Source organism: Euleptes europaea, chromosome 10 (genome assembly GCF_029931775.1).
Source record: "Euleptes europaea isolate rEulEur1 chromosome 10, rEulEur1.hap1, whole genome shotgun sequence".
NCBI classification, from domain to species: domain Eukaryota; kingdom Metazoa; phylum Chordata; class Lepidosauria; order Squamata; family Sphaerodactylidae; genus Euleptes; species Euleptes europaea.
The window spans coordinates 65,099,643-65,126,368 of NC_079321.1; the positions used below are offsets into that span (position 1 = coordinate 65,099,643).

The window sequence follows — 26,726 nt, forward strand, 5'->3', positions numbered from 1 at the left end:
TATCTATACCAAACTTACTTTGCAGATTTTTACAAACAAGCTATTTACATACTTTCCAATATTTCACAAATGAAAATAGGGTTACTTTTGTGCTTAAGCAGTTAGAAATGAGGGTGGGTCTGGTAGATGGTTAGCTGGGCCAACAAAATCCAGGCTTACCTGCCATAAGCAGAAAGCAGGAACTGCTTACCAAGAGTGATTCCAAATGACAAAAACAATGAGGCAAGTAAAGTACAAACACACTATATTGCATTGATACCATTTATTATACTACTACTAATAATAATGATTATTTATATGCTGCCCTCCCCTTGCCAAAGCAGGGCTCAGGAAAGTTTACAACAAGATAAAAACATCAACAATGCAATAATAATATAAAACATAAAACACAATAAATTAATACAGTAAAATAAAATTTTACAACATTCAAAAATGGCACTCACTTGTCAGTCAACCCCTCAGCTGTTAAGACATTAAATCAAAGTCCAACAGCGTGGGGGAATTGTCAAGAATCCAGACTGGGTAAAGGAAGAAGGGAGGCTAGAGGAGGGGGGACGAGGAGAGCTAGAAGGAAGTGACCAGCAGGAGGGGAGCACAAGAATCCAGGCTGGTGAATAGATGTAAACCATCGCTGCCCTCAACCATAGGCTGGCGGAACATCTCTGTCTCACAGGCCCTCTGGAACTGAGAGCCGTCTGGGTCCGGGTCTCCTTGGTCCGAGTTCCACCAGACAGAGGCCACTGATGAAAAAGGCGTGACCCTGGTTGAGGGTAGCCAGATAGTCTTTAGGCCAGGGATGTGGGAATTGGGAGAGTGAAGACAAAGACTCGGTGTCAAGGAAAACAGACCTCTGGTCACAGAGCTGCGCTTTATTTATAGGAAGCTGGAAATAAGTAACTTGTAACTTGCAACTGTTGTGAGTAACCATGGTAGCGGCAGAGATAGCAAACTAGGGCAGCCGACCAGATAACACCTTCCATATATGGTGTAGGAACTAGAAGCCTTTGTCTATTGTTCTAAACCCCTCTGCAGAGGGGCAGCCTATGGCAATGCCCTGACTGTGGTCTGCCAGCCCGCCAGGAGCAAGGCCTTGTGGCTAGGTGGTGGTGTGCCAGCCCACCTATAGGCCACCTATGGGCCACGTACCCATAGGCCACGTACCCTACACAGGGATAACCAGGTGATTGTCAGAGGAAGAGCGCAAAGCTCTTCTAGGATATTGGTCTCATTTTATAGCTAAGAAACGGAGGCCCAGCAAAAAGTGATTAGTCAGACGTCAGCCAGTGTTTCCATGGCACAGAGTTTTTAACCAAGAATCACAACTATTGCATTTCAGCAGATGCCATGCTTTTTCCTCTCCACTGAGCAGCTAGAGTCCCCCCCAGTCCTTGGACAGATAATTTTATAATTTGGAATCACTCCTTGGCAAGAAGCAGGGCTCACAGAAAAATGGTGTAACTCCCACACTGGTTACAGTACCACTGATTCTCGATTAATTGACTTCATATCCGTGGCCTTCAAAAAGAGAACACAAAAAGAGAACTTACACGATCTGTTCCTTTTCATTCAGCAATCTATCTTCTGTCATTTTCTAACATTTCTCACCAATGCTATATCTTTCTTATTTTAGGCCAACTCTCCAGACTAAGTACTGCTACATAATTTGTGTCCATATCATTGGTATAGCTAGGATATTTGGGCCTGGGGCAAAGCACATTACTGGGCCCTTCCTGCATACATGCACATGTGCAGAACAACGACATTATTTCAAAGTTGTGTCCATATTTAACTGCATGCTCACTCTTTCAATTCCTCTCTCCCCTCTCCCACCCAGAGAAGAGATTAATCTTCTCAGTTTCCCACTCCAGGAAATCTCCACTGCAGCTCTGACCAGCTTCTCCAGTCTTAGCAGGATGACATGAAGAAGTAACCAACAGAATTTTTAAAAACTTGCATTTAATATTGTACAAAAGAGGGGAAATGAGTAAATTCATTAAAATAAAGTATGCTTCAGTTTTGCATACTTTTCAGACTTCACCAGTTTAGGTATGTGATAACAACAGGTTAGAGTGCTACTGAAAAATGTGACATCAAAATATAGAATTAAATATACCCCTTTTAACCTGTTGCACTACCTTTACTGTTTTTGAAGTCAGGGGTATTCAGTTTTTTAATTTTCTGTTCTCATTGTATATATTCTGAATTTTAGTTTATCTCCTGGTATTTTAAAACTATGTTGTTGATCTCTGATATACTTACTTTGTGCCTTGGAATCACAGATTTGAGGGAATAAATGTGATATGAATTTTGGAAATAAATTAATACCAATAAGAACATCTTCTATCACATTATAAGTGACTTTTATACAACTTGTCGCTTGACCTGCATAGGAACACTTGCTGCAAGAAGCAGAGCACAGGATGAATCAAGCGGTCCACAGAAGGCAGAAGCTTGATCAGATTAAGACAGAGAACTTGGAAAGGATGCTGGAGGATCTTGGAGAGAGAGAACTGAAACTGCGGTGCCTTTCAGCAGAAGCTGATAAATCCTCAAAGATAAGGCAGCTTCAAGAAAAAAAAGTGAAAAAAGAAATTCACCAAGTAAATACATCTTTTCAGTGAATAATATCAGAACAAACAATGTTCATCAAAATATGTACCAGCATTAATTTATTCTCTCTCTACTTCAATACTGCTTCTTAACTTACTAGTTTTATGCTGTTGTTGTTGCTGTTGCTGCTGCTGGTGGTGCTACTGCTGGTGGTGGTGGTGCAGCAGCTTGCCCTCCCCTGGCATACTGGGCTCAGGGTACTAACATCATAAAAATACAATACAATCACAAATTTATAAAATATAAATACAACATAACCAAAATCCATTAAATTCAATCTCATCCCAATGGCATCTAGAATCTCCACATTTAAGAAAAATTTTATATAAGGTAGTTGTGCCTCCATGTCCTTCACTGATATTTCTCAATCCTGGCAGGAATGGGGAGGCTGTGGGGAGGATGGAGATGGAAACCATAACAGCAAGGAAGGGAAGGGAGAGAGAGAAGGAAGGAACAATAAGAAAAATGTTTGAGAGAAAGGACTCGGGAAAGGGAAGGGAAGAGAGGCCAGCTTTTTGTGTATTCCCATCACTGTCCTCAACCATAAGCCTGGCAGAACAACTCTGTCTTACAGGCCCTGCAGAACTGGGTTACATCCCGCAGGGGCCAGGTCTCATTTGACAGAAAGTTCCACCAGGCTGGGGCCAAGGCTGAAAAAGCCCTGGCTCTGGTTGAGGACAGCTGAGCAGTTTTTTGGGCCAGGGATCTCCAATAAGTTTGTACCAGCACATTGTAGTGCTCTCTGAGAGATATACTGGGATAGGCAGTCCCGTATATATGATGGTCCCAGCTAGGAACTCACCTGGAGCCAGTACATCTGATGAAACACCTGTTGGATGTGGGCTCTAAATGGGCTCTTACTGCTGCATTGTGGACCAGATGGAGCTTCCGGATCAGTCTCAAAAGCAGCCCTGCATAAAGCGAGTTACAGTAGTCTAGTCTGGAGGTGACCGTTAAATGGATCACTGTAGCTAGATCAGTGCAGGACAGGTTGAGGGGTCAATTGCTTAGCCCAACAGAGATGGAAAAAAGCCATTTTGGCTGTATGCATGACCAGAGCCTCCAATGATAGGGAGACATCCAAGGTCACTCACTCCCAGACTCTTGACAGAGGGAGCTGGTACTATCTGAACCCTGTCAAGAGTGGGAAGCTGAAGACGCCCATCTGGGGCATGCTGGCCCAGCCACAGGACCTCCGTCTTCGATGGGTTCAATTTCAGTCGGCTCTGCTTCAACTGCTTCACCACAGCTTCCAAGCATGTAGTCAGATTTTCCAGTACAGTGTCCGGCCGTCCATCAACAGATACAGCTGGGTGTCATCTACATACTGATGAAAGCCCAGCCCAAATTTCCTGACTAGCTGGGCAAGGGGGCACATATAGATGTTAAAGAGCATAGGGGAGAGGATCGCCCCCTGAGGAACCCCACATACCAAGGGGTACCGCAGCAAAACCTTCTCCCCAACTGCCGCCCTCTGTCCCTGGTCTTGGAGAAATGCGATCAGCCACTGTAAGACTGTTCCATGTATTCGAGCACTGGTGAGGCAGTGGGTCAACAACGTATGGTTGACCATGTTGAACGCTGCTGAAAAATCAAGCAACAGGCGCAGCGCCGACCAGCTCTCTACGGAAGCCGTCTGTGAGGGTGCCCAGCACGGTCTCTATTTCATGACCAGGCTGGAAGCCAGACTGAAGTGGGTCCAAGGCTGATTTGTCCTCCAGGAAACCCTGTAGCTATTCTGTTGCCACTCTCTCAACTACCTTGCCCAGGAATGATAAGTTCGATACCAGGTGGTAGTTGGCAGTATCAAGAGGATCCAAAGATGGTTTCTTTAAAAGTGGTTTCACCACCGCCTCCTTCAACATTCCCAGGAAGACCCCTGAAACCAGGGACAGATTGATAATGTCTTCCAGGGAAGTTGGTACCCACCCCCCCAGGCATTAACCAGTCAGGATGGGCACAGATCAAGGAGGCAAGTGGTTGGCGTCACAGCTGCCAGAACCCTGTCTACATCAGCCTGGGAGAGCCAACTGAAATGATCTAATACCGGACCCGAAGACAGCCAAGGGACTTCCAGTTCACTTACTGTATCACAATTGGCGGGCAGGTTGTGGTGGAGCGACAAGATTTTATCCCTGAAAAAGCTTGCAAATGCCACAGCTAATAGTGAAATTACTACTATTTTGGGAATCCCCTGAAAGGGATGTAAGGGATCGAATTACCCTAAGTAAGAGAGCTTGGGGATGCAACGGAGGCCGCATAATAATCCTTTTAGCCTTTTAGGCTTTCATACACGTCTTATAAGATGCTCTTGCTGCTTAGTCATGCGTACGCCAAGCCCGCTGTAGTCGTCTAAGCCCCCTTTTCATATCTCTTAGCCCCGAGGTGTACCACGGGGCAAGTTTAGAACAGGGGTGTGGAGGATGTCGGGGAGCAATCCGATCAATGGTCTCCAAAACCCCATCTACAAGTTTATCCCAATGGGATAATCCTCTGTAACAAGCTGAGGTGTCAGAGTGCATTAATTTATGGATAGTTTTAAAAAACCCTCCTCACTCCTCTATACAGAGCTTTATAAAGAAGCCTCTGAGATAATTGGACCTTTCATATGAAAGGTTAGCAGTTTCCTGTTCTCTATGCATGACTTTCATAATAGGAATGGTTTTGTTTGCATTAAAAGGTTGTGTCTTTTTAGATAAGAACCCGACTGATTCAAGAGCGCAGTTTAAAACTGGATGCCTTCCAGAAGGTAGATGAGCTTCATAGTCAGCTTTATGACATGGAAGCTGCAACATCCCAGAGAAATTTATCTGCAGGTATGTATGTAAGTTTGTATGATATCAACCTGAACTACACAACAGGCAGTGTCAGGTGTATTTATCAGAGATATGCTTTGAATCAACTGTGGCAGCTGGAGGCTGCAGTCTTGTGCAGATGGTAGCCATAAGAACAGCTACTCCTTTCTATTTCAGCCATTTTTCTACTCAAAAGAATCCTACCCCATTGGTTTTCTCCAGGTACACACAGATAATTCCTCTGGCCCCCATGAGAATCAGCTGCAAGGGAGAGGGAATTTTGATCGGGGAAATCTCAGTCTTCTACAGCTGCTAAAATACTGGGGAAAACACATACACAACTGTCAGTGCAATTTTTTTTAAAATAAATTTTTTATTATTTTCTTCATTTAATATATCAACATATACATCGACATCTATTTACTAAAAAATTGATAAAAGTAGTAAAAAACAGAAAATAATAGTAATTTAAACTTAAAAGGACTTCCCCCTCACTCTTTTCCATCTAAAGATAAATTGTATATACTTTTGCTAACAAAATTAATCCCCATATTATTTAATTAATATATACTTATCTTGTTAAAATTTAATTCAGCACCTTAATGTAAACATCATACAAAATATATGAGAGGGATTAAACCAAATAATATCCTTTAAACAGTCCCATTAAAAATTGATTTTCACAGTAAATTCTCCACTCCTCCCATTCCCCCCAAAATTGTACATTATCATTCTGGTTTCGCCATCTCTGTCAATTCCAGCATCTTATTTATCCAGTCATTTTTAGTCGGTAACTCGCCAGATTTCCATTTGGCTGCATATATCACACGTGCAGCTGTGGTGGCATATATCAAGAAAGTTCGATGGGTAAAAGTAGTGTCTGGTATCATACTTAATAGCATCATTTCAGGTGTTTTAGAGATACTTTGTTGTAAAATCTTCCTTATCTCATTGTGTATCATCTCCCAAAATTTCTTAGCTTTTTCACAAATCCACCAAATATGATGAAAAGATCCTACTTCTTTGTTGCATTTCCAACAGTTTGGTGACATTGAGGGAAATGGTTTTGCTAATTTCTTCGGTGTTAAGTACCATTTATACATCATTTTATATACATTTTCTCTGAGTAACTGCGAGGATATAAGTTTCAAATCTTTTGTCCATAACCTTTCCCACTTTTGTAACATTATTTCATGTCCCAACATTTGCGCCCAACTGATCATAGTAGGTTTTATTCGGTCTTGTTCACAATAAAGTTCTAACAGAAATTTATACATCTTAGATATGAGATGATCATTTGTATCCAGTAATAGTTTTTGCAAAGTTGATTTAGTTTTAGAAAATCCTGTCTTCAAATCTTGTAAATAAACTGAGTTTATTTGATGATACTGGAACCAGGATAGTAAATCTTTTAACTTCTTCATACTCTTTAAGTGAACATTTTGTACCTTCCCATTTCAAAAGATCCTGGTAAATTACAAATTGAGCAGGTCTTAATGGGCATAAAGTTAACATTTCTTGTGGTGAAATCCATAACGGGGTTTTTGCTTCTAATAAATGTTTATATCTAATCCATATCCTGTAGAGGGATGATTTAACCATATGTTGCTGAAATGTTGCATGAGTTTTAGCTTTATTATACCACAAATAACCATGCCATCCACTTCTATTTTCATAACCCTCCAAGTCCAATAAACGAATGTTTTTTAAATCCATCCAGTCTTTCAGCCATACTAAAGCAGCCGCTTCAGCATATAGTTTAAAATTAGGAAGTGCAAGTCCACCTCTCTCTTTTGAATCGATCAAGTATTTGTATGCAATCCTTGGTTTCTTACCTTGCCAAATAAAATTCATTAAGTCTTTTTTCCAGGTGTTAAAGTACTTTACTTGGGATATAATAGGAAGATTCTGAAACAGAAATAATAATCTTGGTAGTACATTCATTTGTATTGTAGAGATGTGGCCTAACAGGGATAAATTCTTATTTGTCCAAACCAACATATCTTTCTTTATTTCTTCCCACAATTTGATATAGTTGTTAGTAAAAATATCCACATTTTTTGTAGAAATCCATATTCCCAAGTACTTCACTTTAGTCGCTTTCTGCCAGTTTGTCGTTGCAATAAAGTATTGTTGTTCTGAGCTAGAAACATTCTTAAAAATCGTTTGCGTTTTTTCTTGATTAATTTTAAATCCTGAGACTTTACTGTAAGAGTCCAAAATCTCTTTCAAATTAATTGCAGATTGATTAGGATCATCTAGAATCAATAATAGATCATTAGCAAATGCCCTCAATTTATATTCCTGTTTATTGATTTTTAGTCCCTTTACATCTTTGGATCCACGAATCTTACAGCATAAGGGCTCCAAAACCAAAATAAAAAGTAAAGGAGAAAGTGGACATCCTTGTCTCGTCCCTTTCTGTATATTACAGTCTCCTGACATTGATTCATTAACCAATATTTTTGCTTGTTGTTTAGTATATATAGCATCTATACCTCTTCTACATTTTTCTCCAAAGTTCATTACTTCCAAAGTCTTTTTCATATAATCCCAAGAGACCATATCGAAAGCTTTCTCTGCATCTAGGAAGACAAAGGCCGCTTTATGTTGAATATTCTTTTTGTAGTACTCCAAAGCATCTAAAAGTACCCTAACATTATCCTTAATTTGTCTTCCCGGAACAAAGCTTTGTTCCGGGAAGACAAATTAAGGATAATGTTAGGGTACTTTTAGATGCTTTGGAGGAATATAAATTGAGGGCATTTGCTGATGATCTATTATTGATCCTTCTGTTCTTCCATCACTTTTTTTAGTTATCTATCTAATGTCTTCACATCTGTTTTAATTGTATTAACTTGGGTTTTTACTTCTTTAAGATCTTCTATTAGGTCATTCATTTTCTGAGTCATTGTCTGAGTTGAGATCATCATAGTAGTCATTTGTTCCATTTGCTTTGACATCTGTTCCTGTTGTTTTGACAGCTGTTCCTGCTGTTTTGCAAGACTCGTTTTGCTTAGTAAACATGTCCTGAATTTTTTTCTCCATATTTGCTTCTTGCGAGGGTTCTTTAGATTTAGATACTGCAGGTGATACTGTATACAATGAACCGGATCTTTGACGAGTTGAAGACATTTAAAGTTGATGACTTATTTTTAGCAATTTTTGCAGGTCTTAGAAAAGTGTTTTTCCAGGGTGTGGGTAGGCTAGAAGTTAATGCTGAGCATAATCGCTAAAATATTTTCGCAAGAATCTTCAAAAAACAGTAAAAAATGAGGTTTTAAAATTTAAGATACCGAGTTTCTTATAGACGCTCTAGGTCTGCAAGCATCAGGAAGTAGGAAGTTAGCCGGAAATAGTACAGCCGTGGACCTTCCATCGTCCTCTTTTTGTAGTTTTCAGTGGCGAACCTTTTAATCGGTGCACCCAGGGAGTTCACTTCCGGTCCTGCGTGGTTCTATACTTCCCTTCTCCCCGTTGTCGGCAGGCATACTGCAGCACGATAATAATCCTAGAGGTCTCTGTCAGTGCAATCTAATGCAAAGTTACTCCAGTTTTGAATAGCTTTATTTTGACTGGAGTAACTCTGCACAGGATTACACTGCACATGTTGCATCTAAGTAGAATGGGGGTCAATCTGCTTTCTCACCCTAGGCTACATACAATTTTGCCATCCCCTCATTACTTTCTAAATACTACAACATTGGCATCTGAAAGTCTCATAATAATTTATGTGTGCGTAAAGTGCCGTCAAGTTGCAGCCGACTTATGGCGACCCCTTTTTTGGGTTTTCATGGCAAGAGACTAACAGAGGTGGTTTGCCAGTGCCTTCCTCTGCACAGCAACCCTGGTATTCCTTGGTGGTCTCCCATCCAAATAATAACCAGGGCTGACCCTGCTTAGCTTCTGAGATCTGACAAGATCAGGCTAGCCTGGGCCATCCAGGTCAGGGCATCATAATTTATACCTGTCTTCAAAAACTGGAGATACAAGTGCTCTCCCTACCAGGATCTCATCTGTTGGTGAAAGTCTACAAGGTTAACTTTTTAAGCAGAATGGAAAGGTAGCTCAACTCTTAGTTTCATAAAATATTTATTGCTGTAAATACTTTCAGTGGGTTTAGACTGGAGCAAGTCTGCATAGGATTGCACTGTTAGTGAGTTAGTGGCATGATAAGAAAATCTGTATTACCCACATAGTCCAGCACATTCACTAAGGATGAAAGGCAGATAATTCTTATAAACTATAAATTATTTGTTCACATCTGCTTTCAATAATATTGGGCATTTTAATTGCTAGGCATGTCTTACGCATAACTAAAAAATCAGAGGGCTTAGATATGAGCAAAATGCTCACTTAAAATTTACTAACCCCTGCATTTGTAATGTTTTGTATAATTTTTTTCCCTCACAGATTATCTAACACTGTGGTATTACTTTCACAGGTTTAAAAATGAGGTCTGCTAATCTTTCACACAGTGCCAACAGCACAAACCTTTCTATTCCAGGTAACAACATACTAAACTTCCTGCATCAGCTCTTATTCTTTAGCATGAACTCTTAGAAATTCCAAACACCATCTAGAAGTTGTATTTATCTAAAAAAGGCAATGTGAAAGAAACTGATTTATACCTTTAAACTTCCTATATTCAGGAAAGCATACCAGCTTGTTTGCCAAGAAGCCTGTTCATGCAAAGAAACGTGGTGATGGGTATTATCAAAGTGTACTCAGTTCACCTGGAGTTCTAGGCTTTTTGGCTTTTCCTACATCCAGTGTGAACTGAGGGTATGCCATGATCCTACACCTTGCTCTTCCTGCAGCTGCTTGTTGCACAACAAATAAGTGGTGACATGCAAACTGTTCCTAAAGGAAGCCTGTTCCTTATTACTGATCATCTTGAGGATCCCCCATTTGAAAACTTTTAAGCAAATCTGTATGCACTTTACTATCTCTGCTGCCAGTGTGCAGGCCATACTTTAGTTAGGTAAGCTGTGCTTCTACAAACAGATTTTTGTTAGTTCCATTTTCATTCACATTCCAACCACCTTGATTGTCCAGGTATTTTGGGCAAACATGCCACTTACGTTCTTGGAGTAACTAGTATTCTTCTGTACAAACATCAGAATATGGTTATTCTGGAAAGAGTCGCCATGATTCTTTTAGCAATTCCAGGGCAGTCCCCTGGAAGGGGGCTGGAGAAGGAGTAAGCAGGCAATATTTGAGTAATAGCCTAGCAAGGCAAAGCATAGTGAACCTTCTTCCTTCCTCAGGAACTGTTACTTGCAGAGGGGACCACAATAACATACCAAGCAGCTTCTTAGCATTCCCATCCTTGTTTTTATTGATACCTTATGCTTTGTTACCAGACAAAATACTCTTCAGAATGGTTTGTTAACAAAACACATTTTGAGTTCTCTTCTGTGAGGTATTTTGCTCCAAATCTTCTAACAGGAACCCATACAACTGTATCACACTGCAAATTCCTAGCTCCCATGCTGATAAGCAAAAGCCGCATAGAGAGAGTAAATATGAACGGGAGACAGAGTTCTCACATCAGGTGTGCAGAAAGATAGCTAGTTTCCCATCCCCTCTACTCTAAAAAAAGGGGTCACTGCAGTTTGACCTTTACTTCTTCCCACTTCTTGTCTAAAGCGGCCTGTTTTCCCATCCTCATAGAAACACAATCAGTTGACAATATCTAGTAAGCTGTTTTGTTAGAAATCACAAAGTGAGCAAAAAACCCTATCTATTTAGAAGTATTTAATGTATGAAGAATCAAATGAGGTTCCATTAAAATCTAAGCCAAATTGTAATGGCCCTTCAAAGTATTTTGTGTACTTTGTTATTTATATTTTAGGTTCTGCACCATGGGTTCATAACACAGGAATATCGGTGTTCACATTAACCAGGGATTTCAAGCAGCACAGTTTGACTATGGACTCTATGCATGGCAACAACTGTGCAACTGAAAAGAGTCAACGACCTAAAACGGTACGGATGATTTTGGAGAACAAGTGTCAGCGTAAATCTCTACTGGATGACAAAGTGAACTACTTTTATAAACACATGCATTTTTAATAGCAGTATTAGATGTACAGTGAGGGAAAAAAGTATTTGATCCCCGGCTAAATTTGCCTGTTTGCCCTCTGACGAAGATATGTCCAGTCCATAATTTTAATGGTAGGTTTATTGTAGCTGTGAGAGACAGAATAACAGGAAAACCCCCAGAAACCCAGAAGACAAAAGTCAGAGATTGAAGTGCATTATAATAAGTTAAATAAGTATTTGATCCCCTATCAACCAGCCAGATTAGGGTTAGGGTTCTGCTGTTGACAGAAGCAATCAATCCATCAGATTCCAAACTAGCCACCATGACCAAGACCAAAGAGCTGTCCAAGGATGTCAGGGACAAGATTGTAGACCTGCACAAGGCTGGACTGGGCTACAAGACTATTGCCAAGCAGCTTGGTGAGAAGGTGACAACCCTAACCCTAACCCTGTCAACCTCCCTCGGTCTGGGGCTCCATGCAAGATCTCATCTTGTGGAGTTGCAATGATCATGAGAACGGTGATGAAGCAGCCCAGAACTACATGGGGGCAACTTGTCAATGATCTCAGGGCAGCTGGGACCATAGTCACCATGAAAACAGTTGGTAACACACTACGCCATGAAGGACTGAGATCTTGCAGAGCCTGCAAGGTCCCCTTGCTCAAGACAGCACATGTACAGGCCCGTCTGCAGTTTGCCAATGCACATCTGAATGACCCAGAGAACTGGGTGAAAGTGTTGTGGTCAGATGAGACCAAAATCGAGCTCTTTGGCATCAACTCAACTCGCCGTGTTTGGAGGAGGAGGAATGCTGCCTACGACCCCAAGAACACCATCCCCACCATCCAACATGGAGGGGGACATATTATGCTTTGGGGGTGTTTTTCTGCTAAGGGGACAGGACACCTTCACGGCATCGAAGGGACGATGGACGGGACCATGTATCGTCAAATCTTGGGTGAGCACCTCCTTCCCTAAGCCAGGGCATTGAAAAGGGATCGAGGATGGGTACTCCAGCATGACAATGACCCAAAACACACGGCCAAGGCAACAAAGGAGTGGCTCAAGAAGAAGCACATTAAGGTCCTGGAGTGGCCTAGCCAGTCTCCAGACCTTAATCCCATCAAAAATCTGTGAAGGGAGCTGAAGGTTCGAGTAGCTATACATCACCCTCGAAATCTTACTGACTTGGAGAGGATCTGCAAAGAGGAGTGGGACAAAATACCTCTTGAGATGTGTCCAAACCTGGTGGCCACCAACAAGAAACGTCTGACCTCTGTAATTGCCAACAAGGGTTTTGCCACCAAGTACTAAGTCATCTTTTGCAAAGGGATCAAATACTTATTTCACTCATTATAATGCACATCAATCTCTGACTTTTGTCTTCTGGGTTTCTGGGGTTTTTCCTGTTGTTATTCTGTCTCTCACAGCTACAATAAACCTACCATTAAAATTATGGACTGGTCATTTCCTCGTCAGATGGCAAACGGGCAAATTCAGCAGGGGATCAAATACTTTCCCCCCTCACTGTACTCTTGTACAAACACACCTCCTTCAAAACCACCACTTGGGTGGTTTCCACATGGATGTTTTATTCTGCCTTGGCTTTCTTACAGCAACCCTGTTTTCAAGAGCATCCACGTCCCCCCCCCCCTTTGCTGTTATCTTTCCCAAATATGATTTGGTATGATTTTTTTTTAAAGAGAACAGTCAAAGCACCTTTGAAAAGGTTGGTATTTTTGCAGGTCTTATCCATATTGTTGCCATTTCCATTTCCTCAGTTGCCACTGCTACCATTCTATTCCCCGTAGAGGACTTTTTTCAGGCTTGGCTAAAAAAAAAAAAAGCAACAGCTGTATCTCTATAGCTTTACAACATTGTAACAATGTAGTTTTTCCAAGCTTTCACTTTTAGAAAGAATTTGATTACGGAGTTAAAGGAAGAAACATACTGGCTGAACATTGCTTTCTGTAACTCTGCAAACCAAAGTGCTAGAGATTTTTTTAAAGCAGGGAACCAAGTATATTGTGAAAACATTAGTGCTGTATTGCTATAGCGTTAACTTTGTTAATGTCTAAAAGGCTCTCTACTGGCAGCAGGTAAATAGCAGCTATAGAGAGGTCTGGGGTAGGTAGAATGCAGAGAAAAGTTTTCCATGTGATACTCTGTTGCCATTGAAAATACAGCAGCAACTAGAGCTAGACAGAGAATCATCTGCATGGAAGCAGCCTGAGTTGACTTGCTTTGCCCTTCTTCCTGGGAAATACCTCCTGTATCTAACAGTATTATTACAGTTTTCAGGGGGCAAAACCTCACAGCCCACTAGTATTTATTCATGGACATACAGATGTAAATAATACAATTATTTATATTTCCAGGTACCCAGTGGATGGAGAAACAGAGTAGTAGATGCTCTCTTGCCAGATCTTACAGAAAACTCAGATTCTATCCTACCTATGCAGTTTTGTGAACAGAGGAAATCTCAAAGCTGTTTACCAGGGCAGTCACATCAGTAAGTAGAAAGTGCTCCAGCTGGAAACTTGGTACTAGCCGGAATTGCAAAAGGAATCTGTTGTTGTACAACCTGCTAATAAAGTATTTTCCTATCTCCTCTCCCACCCACACACTATATTTTTTAGTGGGTTAAAAAAAAATCTGCCAAGTAATGAACTTAGGAACTTCGAGTACACTTAAGAGTACAACTGTTCACAGTATGTAGAGGCTCCTTTCATGAAGGCTGAGCAAAATTGCACCAGGCCAAGGTACATGATGCTTATCTTCTGTTCTCCCTGAGGCCTGCAGCAGCCCAGTCCACGAGTACACAGGGCAAGCTCACCATGATCAAGGCCTGAGATGTCCACAGCTTTCAAAAACAGAGGCGAGACAAGAAACCAGTCAGCAGAGAGGAATGTATTAGGCTAGCATACTCTTTCCTTCTGTGTGCAGGTCCTTCAACCTGCAGAAGGACAGCAAGATTGTATTCTTCCTCTGTAGTTAAAAACACAATCAAAATATTTTTGAAACTAAATTCTTAGCATAAAACATTTTTATAGTCTTTTAGCACATGCCCCAGATGCAAATTTATGAACAGATGCACAAAAATATTTTAGTAATCATTTATTATTTTTGGTTTTGTGATTATAAGTTTGCATTTCTTCTACTGAAGACAACACATACACAATACAGTAATGTCTTAACATTCCATTCCTGATGCAATATACTTGCAAACCCGGGGTTTTGAAACAATCCAGATAAGACTGAAAGTCACAATTAGCTGTTTTAGAGAGACCATATGATTAGATGTTCAACATAGACAGGTTTTAATATATTTTTAAAACCCCTTATACTTCAAACAGGAGACAGATGCTGTGAAAGTTGTCCTAGGTATTTGCAAGTTATCCAGTTTCCGAAACTGCAAATAAAACATTCACCCATCCATTTATAGAAGGATAAACGGCAATCCCTCACAGCTTGAATTTGGTAAGCTGCTGATCAAACATGATCTAGATAACAAAGTATTTATGCCACTGCATGAAGATAGTTTTCCTAAATACTACACACATGGCTGGCTATATGGTAGCCAAGTAGAAAATGCAAACTTCCTGAATAGCAGGAGGGGCACCTGAATTTCCTAAAGTCCTTGGAAAACAGCACTTGCTGGCACTGGGGCATGTTTAGTGACTAAGATTCCCCTCCTCACATTTCTTCAGACATGAGGCCAATCATTAAGAGAGTTTAAGGCACTTAAAATAGGTTTCATAATTTTAAGATCAGCACAGAATGCATGGCTGTTCGATGTTGTTTAAACAGTAATTATTCCTGCGTCAACAATATTGGCTTAATTTTCAGTTGTGGAATTGCATGTGGCACTGTTTGTGTCTCAATTCCTTCCACTGCAGACTCACAAAATAAAGTAACAGCCAGTAAGCAATCAACACTAAATTGCTTTTAGGAGTCTACTCATCTTAAGGATAAGCTTATGGAGGGTACATGTTGTCCTTTTCAACAACTGCCACCCCTTTAGAAGTGCATTACTTTATACCTATACCGATTATATTTTATACTATGTTCAGATCCTCAACTTAAATTTATGGAACTATAAGAGATAGGGAACTGGATTAAGTGACTGTTGTAAGGCCATAAGTACCAACCAATTTGGACATGTTGCTTGCTGGTCAATTTACTGTTTCATACACCTGAGCTGATTGTCTTATTTTATTATGAGTGCATTTGCCTGAACATTTAAGTTACAGTACTATTTGCTATGTATTCTTATAAACAAACTTTTTATGCAACATTATTGAAGTAAATACTATTCAAGCTAGAAGGGTCAGAGGCATAACATACTTTCCCCCACAACACGCTGTAAATTCAGATATTGCTATGGAGCAAGCTTTGCTTCCTATGTAACCTTCTCTAGTTTCACAAGGGCTCATCCAGGAGCAGCACTTAACAGTGAAACTGTAAACTGAATTTATAACATTTTAAAACTACGTTCATCATAACCTGCAAAATAAACACTGATCATGAGCTAAAGTAGCTCCAAGTGCTCAATCTGCTTAACTGTATTGCTATATGGGGACAGAATTTCAAACAATTACCTAAAGAATTACAATAACTTTGAAATATCCAACAATGGTAAGCACAAAGGCTAGCAAAAGAAAATAGTACTCTCAGTAGAGAGAATGCTAATGGAATTTTTCAAGGCAAGTAATTTAAGGGCTATGAAGACATGGCAACAGAAGTAGCACGTGCATGAAGAAAACAGATGTCTCTTTCCATCTCTGCTTTCTTTAAAATTAAGGTTAGGATTAATTTTCAAGTTTGTATCTAGTGGGGAAAAAACTGCTGAAAAGTGGAATGACACTGTACCTCAAACTAGTAAGATAGCACAAACATTTTTTAGTTTGCATTGTATTCATGAAGGCACTGGACTTTCTCCCAACACACAAAGGAAAAACATATCCTTTGTTAATCAACTTCTTCCTATGGCTCCTTTAATCAGGATACAGTTTTCGTTCTCTTATCATCCAATGTAGAAAAATACAGGGTTACACAATAGGGGGAGGGAGAAGAGATAGTATTTACTTCGACAAATCTGACCCAATTTCCTAGCAATACACTATATAAGCCATAGTTTTCACAAATAGTGTTTTATGCCAAGTCATCAGTAGTTCACATTTTATTAACATCATAAGGGGATACTAAAACTACGGCTAGCTAATTTAACCACTGCAATTATCTACTGAGACACGGTGGCATTGAATACAAATCTACATTTTGGCATTTCAGGTAGAGAGAAAAGATTCCACAGCAGCAGCAGCCACTAAAGTAATTTAATACAGCCAATAAGGGTTCATGCAGAATATTGTGAGTATTCTTGCAGATTAAGACATGATTCACACAGCCTTCTTCCAAGCATGTTGCAAAAATATTCTTTTAAAGAAGTCTTCTTGTAGAATAAGAATATTTCAAATTGCAGTCTTCTATAAGTAATAAAGATGTTTTGATTCAGCTAACCACAGATGTTGAGCTATAAGTCCACTGAAAAGCAACATCCTAGAGGGTATGGTAGTTTTGATCTTTGGACTTGCAAAATTTATATAGGAAGAAGATTACTGCTTGAAGACCCAACACAAGGACAATCCCACCAATAAAACTGGAAGCATCAAATGTGGATTTGCGGGGCGTCGGAGTGCCTGTCAAAAAACATTTATTTATTAGGGATGGTTGTTAAACTACATTGCTTTCAAAATCCTCTTTTCATTTTATAAAATCAAAGCCCCACACTGTAGCTACATTGTTCCATCAATGCAGATCCAGGAACAGCCCTGCTAATGCAAGCATAGCTGCAAGAGCAATTCTTTTTCAGAGACCTCAGAAAAGAGCTAGTGTCTCCTTGGGATTTGGCAACCTGCTGCTATTTCATAGTATAGATGGGGAAAAAAGATCAGAAAGGAGCCTAATTCAGCAGCAGCATTTAAAACTAAATATTCAAAATTTGAATTGTCTACCTTGCTGATCACGCAATATAGTTTACTTCTACATATTACAAGACAGCTTTACCATAACATGATGTTGCCATAATATGATAAAAGAGTACCTGGTACAGTAGTAGTGAATCCTGTAGTATTAGCAGTTGTTACTCTAGGTAAATCAGTCTGTGTTGTATTACCTGTTTAAAAAAAATTCCACTTAAGTTGAAACAAACTAAGTGAATTTATTTAACTTTAAAATTTATTTAACTTTAAAATCTCTGTATATAGTTATGGAATATAAACATAACGAGTTATGCATTCAGTATCTGTTCTTCCAATAGCAACCTTGATGGTCCCATGCCTATCAGCAGGGCAGAGAAAAGGAGAAAAGGAGCCACTCACAGAGAAGGCAAGGGTTTCTCCATGCTTAAAGGAGACTTCTCAGGTACCAGATATTTACAAAGAAAAAACATGGCCCAAGCACAAAGAATCCTCTTAACATTGCATAGCTCCTGGAAACCAGAAGACATTTGATCTTCGAGAAAGGAAACATAAGGAGAAATTAGTCTGCTTAGCCCTTAACGGCTTATGTTATGCTTCAGGGGAGACTGTAGCCAGGGATTAGTTAGGCCACATACACTATAGCACTAGACTGTTGGGATTCAGGGCTAGGGGGGAAGAAAACTACTCATCATCATCTCATTATGTCTGTTTCTAAGATATCTAAATCCGCAGATCGGGGCCATGCTGACACTAAACAAGATTTTTCTGTAAACTTGGGGACCTCCAAGCTTTGCAGAAAAATCTGACACCTTTAAAAAAGCTACATTGGGGGTTAAATTCCCACCAAAACTAAAAAAGTATTGCCTGGCAATGCACAGACAATGCACTTTCCTTTCTCTTCAAAGCTGTCGGTGGTGCCAGCGACCAGAACCCACTCTGGGTCCGGCTGTGCCAGTGACCGGGAGGCAGCTCCCAGACTCTGCTGCCGCCACAGCCAGGCCCAGAGGTGCACCTGGTTTGATGATGGGGAGTTTACAAAAATCCAAAATGATAAAAGGAGCCCCAGTAGCTTAAGCAAATGGAAGCTCACTAGCTATCCCAGTTACATACTTTTTGCCTGATCTTACCTCACTGGGTTGTTGTGAGGATAAAAAAAGAAAAGAAGAGAATGAGATAAGCTGTTCTGGCCCCCACTGTGGAGAAAGGCACGGTATAAATGAAATAAATAAATAATAATCATAGCTGAAGATGGAAGGCAGGTAAAAGGTAGTTTGGTGAATGGCTGAGGAGAGAATGAGGCAGGGGAAGGGAAAGAAAATATGGGATTGCCAGGAGGAGGGAAAGGGGAAAGATTTCCTAGATAGAGGCTGCTGGTGGGGAGCTGAAGATAGAGGGCCAGATAAAGAGAGTTTGGTGAATGGCTGAGAAGGAGAAAATGAGGCAGGAAAAGGAGAGAGGCTATGGGGCCTTCAGGGAAGGGAAAGAGGAAATAGTGGGGAAGGGGGAAATGAGATGCCTCTCACAAACCTTTGCAGGTTCCTGCTTGTACAGCCCTAATACTCAGCCATGTCACATTCAACATCTTACTGGGGGGGTGATGTTTCATCCCCCCCACAAACACACAATTCCTCATGGACCACCCAATTCTGGCATAGGTTTACAGTTGGATAGTATGAACTTCTCTCATGAAAAGCTGTAAAAGTGGAAGGATAGGTGACAACTGAGAAGCTGAAATTCCACCTTCTTGGGAAGTTAAGCGAGAGATCTCACCCACCGCTCTTAATAGATGAGGGAGTTAATAGCATTGCCTAAATATAGATTATCTCACACAAGAACTAGAAACTTGTTTCTATATCCTATAAATATAAAGCAAATAATTTTTGTTACCTGGGGAAGTAGCGCTGGTTGTGTTGGTTGTGTTAGTGGGAGCAGGAGTGGGAGGAGCGCTGGTTGTGCCATTAGAACCTAAAGATCATGAAGTATTATCAAAACAATTTAGTAGGGAACCTGGAAGATCCATGTTATCAGTAGCCATCCCAGCTGCAGAAATTCTTGTGAAGACATAATGTAAAATGGTGGGCAGAAGATCACTAAGAGTAACCAGTCAATCTCCAAGCAATAGAAGTAACTCTCTACTTCCTGTTCCTTTCTTTCAAAATTACCACAGCAGCTTCTCTCCTCTCTCTCTTGTAAACGGAAATCTCTACTCTGGATGGGAAAACAGCACCAGCCTTCTTTCCCATCCTTTTCCACCCCCACCCCCTTGTGCTCTGCATGGGCAAGGAACATAGTACTTGTTTCTTCCTCCCCCTGAACCAAAACTCTTCCTCCCCCTGCACCAAAGCTCTTTGACTTTTCCAAGAAAATATATTTCTGTATACTGTATATATTTCTGTAACTGTATATTTTCCCCCTGCAGGACAAGCTAAAATTTGGGGTGGTGGTGGCTTGTTTTGGGAAAAAGATCAAAGAAAAGGTTTTCCTCACCCAAGCACTGCAGACCTGATCTGAAATGCTGTGATTTTTGTACAAGCTTTCATTTTGTGACTGGCTGCACCCACTAAGCTGCTGTGGTGTGGCTGGTAGCTCTCAAGACGCTTCAAACAATTAAGCAGCTTACAGAAACAAACTCTAACTGCCCTCCACAGATATAAAACACACATGGATGAGACAAAACCATTAACTGCCATGGATGCGATAAAACCATTAACTTCCACTGTTAGGTATATTACCGTAGGAACATCAGTCTGCAAGGGTGACAACAAGGCAACATTCAGAGCGGCTAAACAAGTTCAGGACATCCTATCCTTAGCAGTGTGGATATATGTCAGTCAAATGGAGCCACCTGCTATTTCTCAACTGTTCAGATAGTGGCACAGTATAAAATCACTTGAAGGACTGCCCAGAACGTGGCTAGGCTGCTTCTGAGCAGTACGTTACTTACTAAATGTTCCATTCCCACATTGTAGAAGGAATTCATGTTATGAGAAGTTGCTGGATCTTATACAGTTTATGAGAATTGCTGGTTCATTTGTTTTAAGATTTTAGATTCTCTACAGTTCTATTTTAATCCTTCTATTAAGAAAAGAAGTATTAAAAAGGGAACATTAACTAATTTTCAAAAACAGGTCTATGTAAAATCTGAGCACAGCAGTGGGTATGCACAAAACCCAAACCTATGAGATACACTTGAAGTATCATGATCACACTTGTCCTTAGTTCAATGGAGAGGACATGCCACGAATGTCCCTACAAAGAATAAAGTCCAGAAGCAAAATGCTAACATGCTCATATCCTGTGCTACTGGGAAATGTGTCATACAAGAGTTTATAACTAACCTGCTTACCGCCACTGAAAGACTGGAAAGTGGAAGATTAAGAACAGCAGATACCGAGTGTGCACAAGATATAAAATACAGGAAATTCACCACCACTTGAAGCAGTTAATAACACACAAATCAGAATCAGTTTTTCTTCCCACAGCAATGAGAAATCACAATATGGCACTGATATAACAGAACATTCTGTATGGTAGTTGTCAGCTTTTAACCAAGTGGTTAATGGAATAGATCAGAGCACCTCAGGATCACTATAGGAAATTACATGGATAGGAGTAATGTTTCATGTCCCATGTTACCACCATCACAGCAGAGAGGTAACCTAGACAGGAGTGCTGCAAGGTCACAACTCAGAGTACCAGTCTATGTTATAAGTGAAGGTACAGAAACTATGCAGCCTCTGCACCCACCTTGTTCCTCCACTAGACCCTTCTCCATTATTTTCTATGTACTAAAAACAAGGTTCTGCTTGCTTTAATGGACCATGGAGGAAGACAGGTAAGGAGTCCTGCAGATTAATGAACACAACAGATGCCTGTTGTCCTGCTACCTTGGGGAGTTCAAAGGGACAGGATGGATCTCCAATTGCAGTATGGAAACTTTAAATGAAAGGATCTGTACAACAATAAGCAGCTCTATTCATTCTTTTTTTTATAATATAAAATCTTTTAAGCTCAGCAACTGTGGCAACTTTCCCAGTTGCCTGTTTCCTAAAATAATGAATTTTAGGCATGAACACAATATTTAAATACTTAATATAACACATCCATACAAGTATTTAATTACTTACCCAAACATTGATTATGATCTGTAATATTTTTACAACTGCCATTTCCTTCTGTTTTATTTGCACAATGGGACATATTCATCCCTGCCAAAAAGAAAAATATTCAGCTTATAATTTTAAAAAATTAAAGTAAAGCATTTAGCAAGATATGCTGACTACAAAGTGCCTCTGAGGAATATTTTCTACACTCTTCTAGAAATATTTTTACAGCTATTAGTTTGCTCTACTTGGGTAATCTATTTTTTCCACACTAGTTCAATTCCCTGGATCAGCCAAAATGCTGTTTTTAAGAATAGATGGGTTAAGTTCTTGTAGGTTATCCGGGCTGTGTGACCGTGGTCTTGGTATTTTCTTTCCTGACGTTTCGCCAGCAGCTGTGGCAGGCATCTTCAGAGGAGATGGGTTAAGGATTCTGGTTGCTAACCAGAAGGCTGCTAGATTAAGACATCTCATCCTTCCACCACCCCTAAACACCTGTGAAAAGCTCTACAACAGAAGTCAAAGTACAGCCAGTGGCTGCATAGATAAAGAACAACTGTTCAGCAAGCAGAGTTCACAGGTCTCAGTCATTCCCAAGAAAAACTAAAGCCTACAGTTTAAGAACTGGGTGCTTAGTTCAGATCCCATTCTCCTGGTTCTTGGCCCTTGATGTCCCTTCAAGGCAGCATTAGTAGCCCCATACAGCAGACACTGCAGCAGCAGCTACAAATGACAAAATCCCTCTTACTGTGTGATCTTAAAGGAATAGCATATTTGGCTGGTCCTAATAACAGCTATGATGTGGATTGCTTTCTGCCTTTTTTGGATTTTACTTTGGGACCAATACAGCTGCCGTCAGCGTCTAAGTTCTAAGATGGCCTAGGAATCCCAGCCCTCTTTGGTGTCCTGGCTCACAGCCCCCAGACCTTCCTTGCCTGCCTTCCAACAATATATAGCCCCTCCTGTTTCCTACCCATATGATATTTGGCAAACTTTGGTTATAACCTCCTATCTTCCACTACTGATGGCTCCTTCAACTGTCTACCTGATCTCACTTCCTTTAGCTAGCCTGTCCCTCAGCCAGACTTTTCTACAACCCTACTCCTGCACAGCACATAGCTTCTCCTGCCCTTAATTACTCTAAAGTTTCTTCAAAGCCTCTTCTTGCCTTAATTCTAAACTTCCTCTGCAACCACTTAGAAGAGTTGCTACCTGCACATCTGAGATCATCATACCACCGAAGATGCATCACCACAATTCCAATATAATTTAGACTTTGTTCTCATTGCAGAAATAACCAAGAGTCTAGATTTTCACCTCTTCAAGCTGCAGGCATATGGAGGCTCATTCAAGTAAATATTCCTACATATAGCATAAAAAAATTCCTACACACATACTAATCAGGCTAGAATGCTTCTTCCCGATATGCTACCTGAGAGAATGTTTAAGTAGGAGTGGTTTGGTGGGGAATAACTTCATCATGTGAGCCTACCCTTGAAGTTGGTAAGCATGACACAGTATATACATCCTTTCCTCCAATTTTTGGTAAAAAAACCAGAACAAAAGTAGCCTCTGAGGCACAGCAGGGTTGGGGGCTAGTTAAGTCCTTCCCTTCTGGCTGTTTTCCCACTCCACTAGTTGACTTTCTTGCCATGGAAGAAGAGATATGGGTAGAAATATGAAGGCCTGGAAAAAATGTTTCTCCCCTTTCCCCCCCCTGCTCAAGGACTTTTTGGGGGGTAGCTTTGAAAAAAAAAACTCCTATGAAATATTTTCTATTTGGAATGAATGAAATGCTGTTAAACATGCTAGTTTCAGAGGGTAGCCATGTTGGTCTGCAGTAAAACAGTTAGATTCGAGTCCAATAGCACCTTAGAGACCAACAAGATTTTTTGAGTATATGCTTTCGAGAGTCAAAGCTCCCTTCCTCAGATAAACATGCTGTTACTCATTCAACGTTTGCAGTATGAAGACTTTTATGTATAACGATCTACAACATTAAATATTAATTTCTGTGTATACTGTAGTCACATACAATTTTCAATTGTAGACACAGTTTTCAAAAATGTTTGACAAATTTTGTCCACAATTAATAGGAAAAATGTATGACAGTATGCTATTAAAGACTTCAGTGTTTTCTATGTTATAGAGTTTAGTAGTAAGTATGTTACTAGTCCTATGTGACTGTATGAAACTATTTCTTGCCCCCATCAATAAATTTATTTTGTTCAATACAAAGCTGGGGTTTTCTCCTGCCTCGTAGATACCAAAAACTAAAATACATGGGCTAAGGCTACATAGGAACTCTTCCCAACTATTGGGTTTATTCACAATTTTGCTTGTAGACAGCTAAGACACTTATAATTCTAAATTCAATAAGTATGCAAACAGCAAAAATGTATATGCTAAATTATAAATTACACGTTTTATGGCATTAAAGCAGTACGATAAGTTTAGACTTATTAAGAAAGTTCACACACAAAAATTCAAGAAATCTTAAGAAAGTACTGCATATATTCTAATTTCCACCAAACTTTGTGTGCACCCTCTCCCCAAGAAGAAAAATCTATTGATTCCCATTGCTTCCAAATTTTCAGAAAGGTTACATCGCTACATGGGTACCCATCTTTTCTAACACATGGCCAAAAAAAAAGAGCAGAAGTTGACTTTGAGTAAAAAAGATGGTCTGAGCAGCCTCTGACCCCAATTTTTACAATTTACTTTCAATTTTAAAAAGCTGAGAAAAAATGTACAACACTATTTGCAAGATGAGGTTGGGCTCTGAATAGTACAATCCTGATGCAGATCAAATAATTCAGGCAGAACCTGGCCAGTAATTTAACTCTATTCGCAGTTATAATGTTTTATCATGTCCAATTACAAGGCTATCTCAAGTACTTTAGTTCAGTTGAAAGTTGGATATAGCCATCAGTTGCCTTAGCGCTTTAAGAAAGTCATCAATGTTCAATGTTACTGATCTGTGATAAAGAAAAAACTGAGTATCAAAAACTATCCACACACATACTCTTAAGGAATTCAAAGGAAGTATATATAAATATTCTTAGAAATCATAGATTCTGAGCACATGCCTGCCTGCCGAGCAGATAGCTAATAGGTTAGAGTTCCAGAGGTAAAGTTTACAAAGTAACCAGAGTTCAAGAAGTTTGAAAAAAGTTTACCTTCACACTCAAGCCACTGACAGCTAGAATTTAACTTGGGGGTACCAAGACAGGAACTGCAGTTGAGAGCGCTTGCACAATCAACTGAAAAGGAAAAACGGGTTATTTATTTTCTTTTTAAAAATCAGATGGTTAATAGGGTCAGTAGCAACAGTTCAATAGCTTCAATAAGTAGTACTTTAGACCAGAGCTTACTGCCCCACTATCGCCTGGAAGTATATTATGTGAACTGAACCACAGAAACACTGGAAACTAAGTATTTTTATTTGAAAAGAAAAATAGGAGACAAAACCACACAAACCACACAATAGAAAATAGGAGATAAAAACACAGAGGTGTGAACTGTAACATGTTACAATTCCTCAGGAAGAAAGTAAAATCAGTGAGTAAAACCTTGTAAGACCTCTCAAAATAACTCCCTGCCTGCAAGGACCAGGCTTTTGAACAGCAAATCCTAGCATTTTATTCTTTGGATTAACACAAATCTGATAAATGGCCTTATGTCACTAGAGCAAAACAAGCAAGCGCATGAAACTGCCAGTTTTACATAAGAAGAGAGCTTATGTTTTTCTCTAGCAGAATACTCCTAAACTTTCAGTTGATGGCAGTGCATATGCATGAACAACACCAGGCTTTTATACCAGAACGTGCACATCAATTATCAGTCTGGGGCCTCTGGAGGAACACATCAGAGGAACACCGACTCCAACACCACCTCCACTACATCACAGGTCTCTTTCAAGCCTGCAACCACAAGCCTACAGGATCACCAACCTTGCCTCCCTTCCACCTCCTGCAAATTTGCCACCTAGAAAGGGGTTGGGCCATTGCCCTGCCAGCCAAAACCCACCTACCTGCCAAGGGTAAAACAAATCTAATCTTCAGAAAAGGTCAAGCGACTAATCACAGACCAGTTGGGCTGGCTCCCACGGCGTGTTAAAGTTGCGATTTGTATCCAATGCGGCCTCCTCGGTCAAACCGCAGCATGGGAGAGAGGGGTGTTCCACTCTCCCTCCACCCCCCCCATACCCCCGGCTAATACTAACCCCCGACACTTTATACACGGCAGGTTTTGCCGTGGATTTGCATCTCTTTAGATACACATTTTCCCCATCTGAATTCTCAGAGCCCAAAAATAAGCAGAGTTTTGAGATTTCGGGTGGGGAAAAACGTGCATCTAGAGAGCGGCAAATCCCAGGCAAAACCGTGCATAAATGGTTAACTGTGATTTGCCCGGGATTTGAACTACAAGGGAAAGACGCTGCCTTCCCCGCCCCCCCCCCGCCGCCCCCCCAATCCACGGCAATGCAGGCAGCGTGCTGGAAGCTTCGTCCTCTCGCGCTCCGTGGCCCCGCCCCCTTCGTCCAACAAAGCTCGCGACCCGGACCCTTCTTCCTCGTCCCCCCCCCGCACCGGAAAACGCCGCCTCAGCTGCCTTCCGCCCGGGAGACGGACCAAGGCCGCGGCCGCCCCTGAAGCGCAGAACCCGTCCCCAACGGACAGCCGTCGCCTGCGCGCCTCCGCCCTCCTCGCTGGGACTCTTCACCAGGGCCGCTGAGGGGGCCCCCGGGCCCCCGCCGCCTCCCCTCCGAAGCGAGCGCTGCCCAGGCGGCGCCGAAACCGCCTCCGCGGCCAGCGCGGCCCTCACCTGGCTCCCCCTCCGCGGCCACTCCGCTCAGGCAGGTGAGGCAAGAGGCGGCGACGAGCAGCAGCAGCAGCGGCGCCGAGGCCGGGGGGGTCGCGGGGCGGCGGGAGGCCATGGCGCCCAGAGCGGCGAGGGAAACGCGAGGCGTTCGCGAGCGGCACGAGGCGGGAAGGGGACCGTTGGCGCCGCCGCTCTCCTCACGCAACGCCCTCCCGCGCCGCTCGTGCGTCACGCCCCTCCCCCGCCGAGCGCGGGTCACTTGACGTGGCCGTTGAGGGGGGGGGCAGAACGCTCAGAAGAGCTCGAGGGGAGCGAGCGCAGAGAATTATCTGGTTTCGTCTGTTTACACACCCACCCTCGTGAC

The 26,726-nt window shown here is 41.2% G+C and overlaps 2 protein-coding genes across 2 annotated transcripts in view; one reads left to right on the forward strand and one right to left on the reverse strand.

Annotated features, from left to right (window-relative positions):
- Positions 1 to 11,330, forward strand: part of LOC130483447 (coiled-coil domain-containing protein 162-like) — a gene marked incomplete at its 3' end in the record, with an annotated part of 49,732 nt that extends 38,402 nt beyond the window's left edge. Inside the window, exons 18-20 of the mRNA XM_056856205.1 lie at positions 2,391 to 2,600; positions 5,306 to 5,426; positions 11,263 to 11,330. Of these exons, the coding sequence (XP_056712183.1) occupies positions 2,391 to 2,600; positions 5,306 to 5,426; positions 11,263 to 11,330 (399 nt within the window). The remainder of the gene's footprint in view (positions 1 to 2,390; positions 2,601 to 5,305; positions 5,427 to 11,262) is intronic.
- Positions 11,331 to 16,520: 5,190 nt separating this feature from the next.
- On the reverse strand, positions 16,521 to 26,477 carry CD164 (CD164 molecule). The gene is made up of 4 exons (XM_056856206.1): positions 26,366 to 26,477; positions 24,718 to 24,801; positions 19,323 to 19,400; positions 16,521 to 17,162 (listed from the first exon to the last, which is right to left on the reverse strand). Exons 1-4 carry the CDS (start codon positions 26,475 to 26,477, stop codon positions 17,014 to 17,016), a joined length of 423 nt encoding a protein of 140 aa, XP_056712184.1. The 3' UTR covers positions 16,521 to 17,013.
- Positions 26,478 to 26,726: the final 249 nt, after the last annotated feature.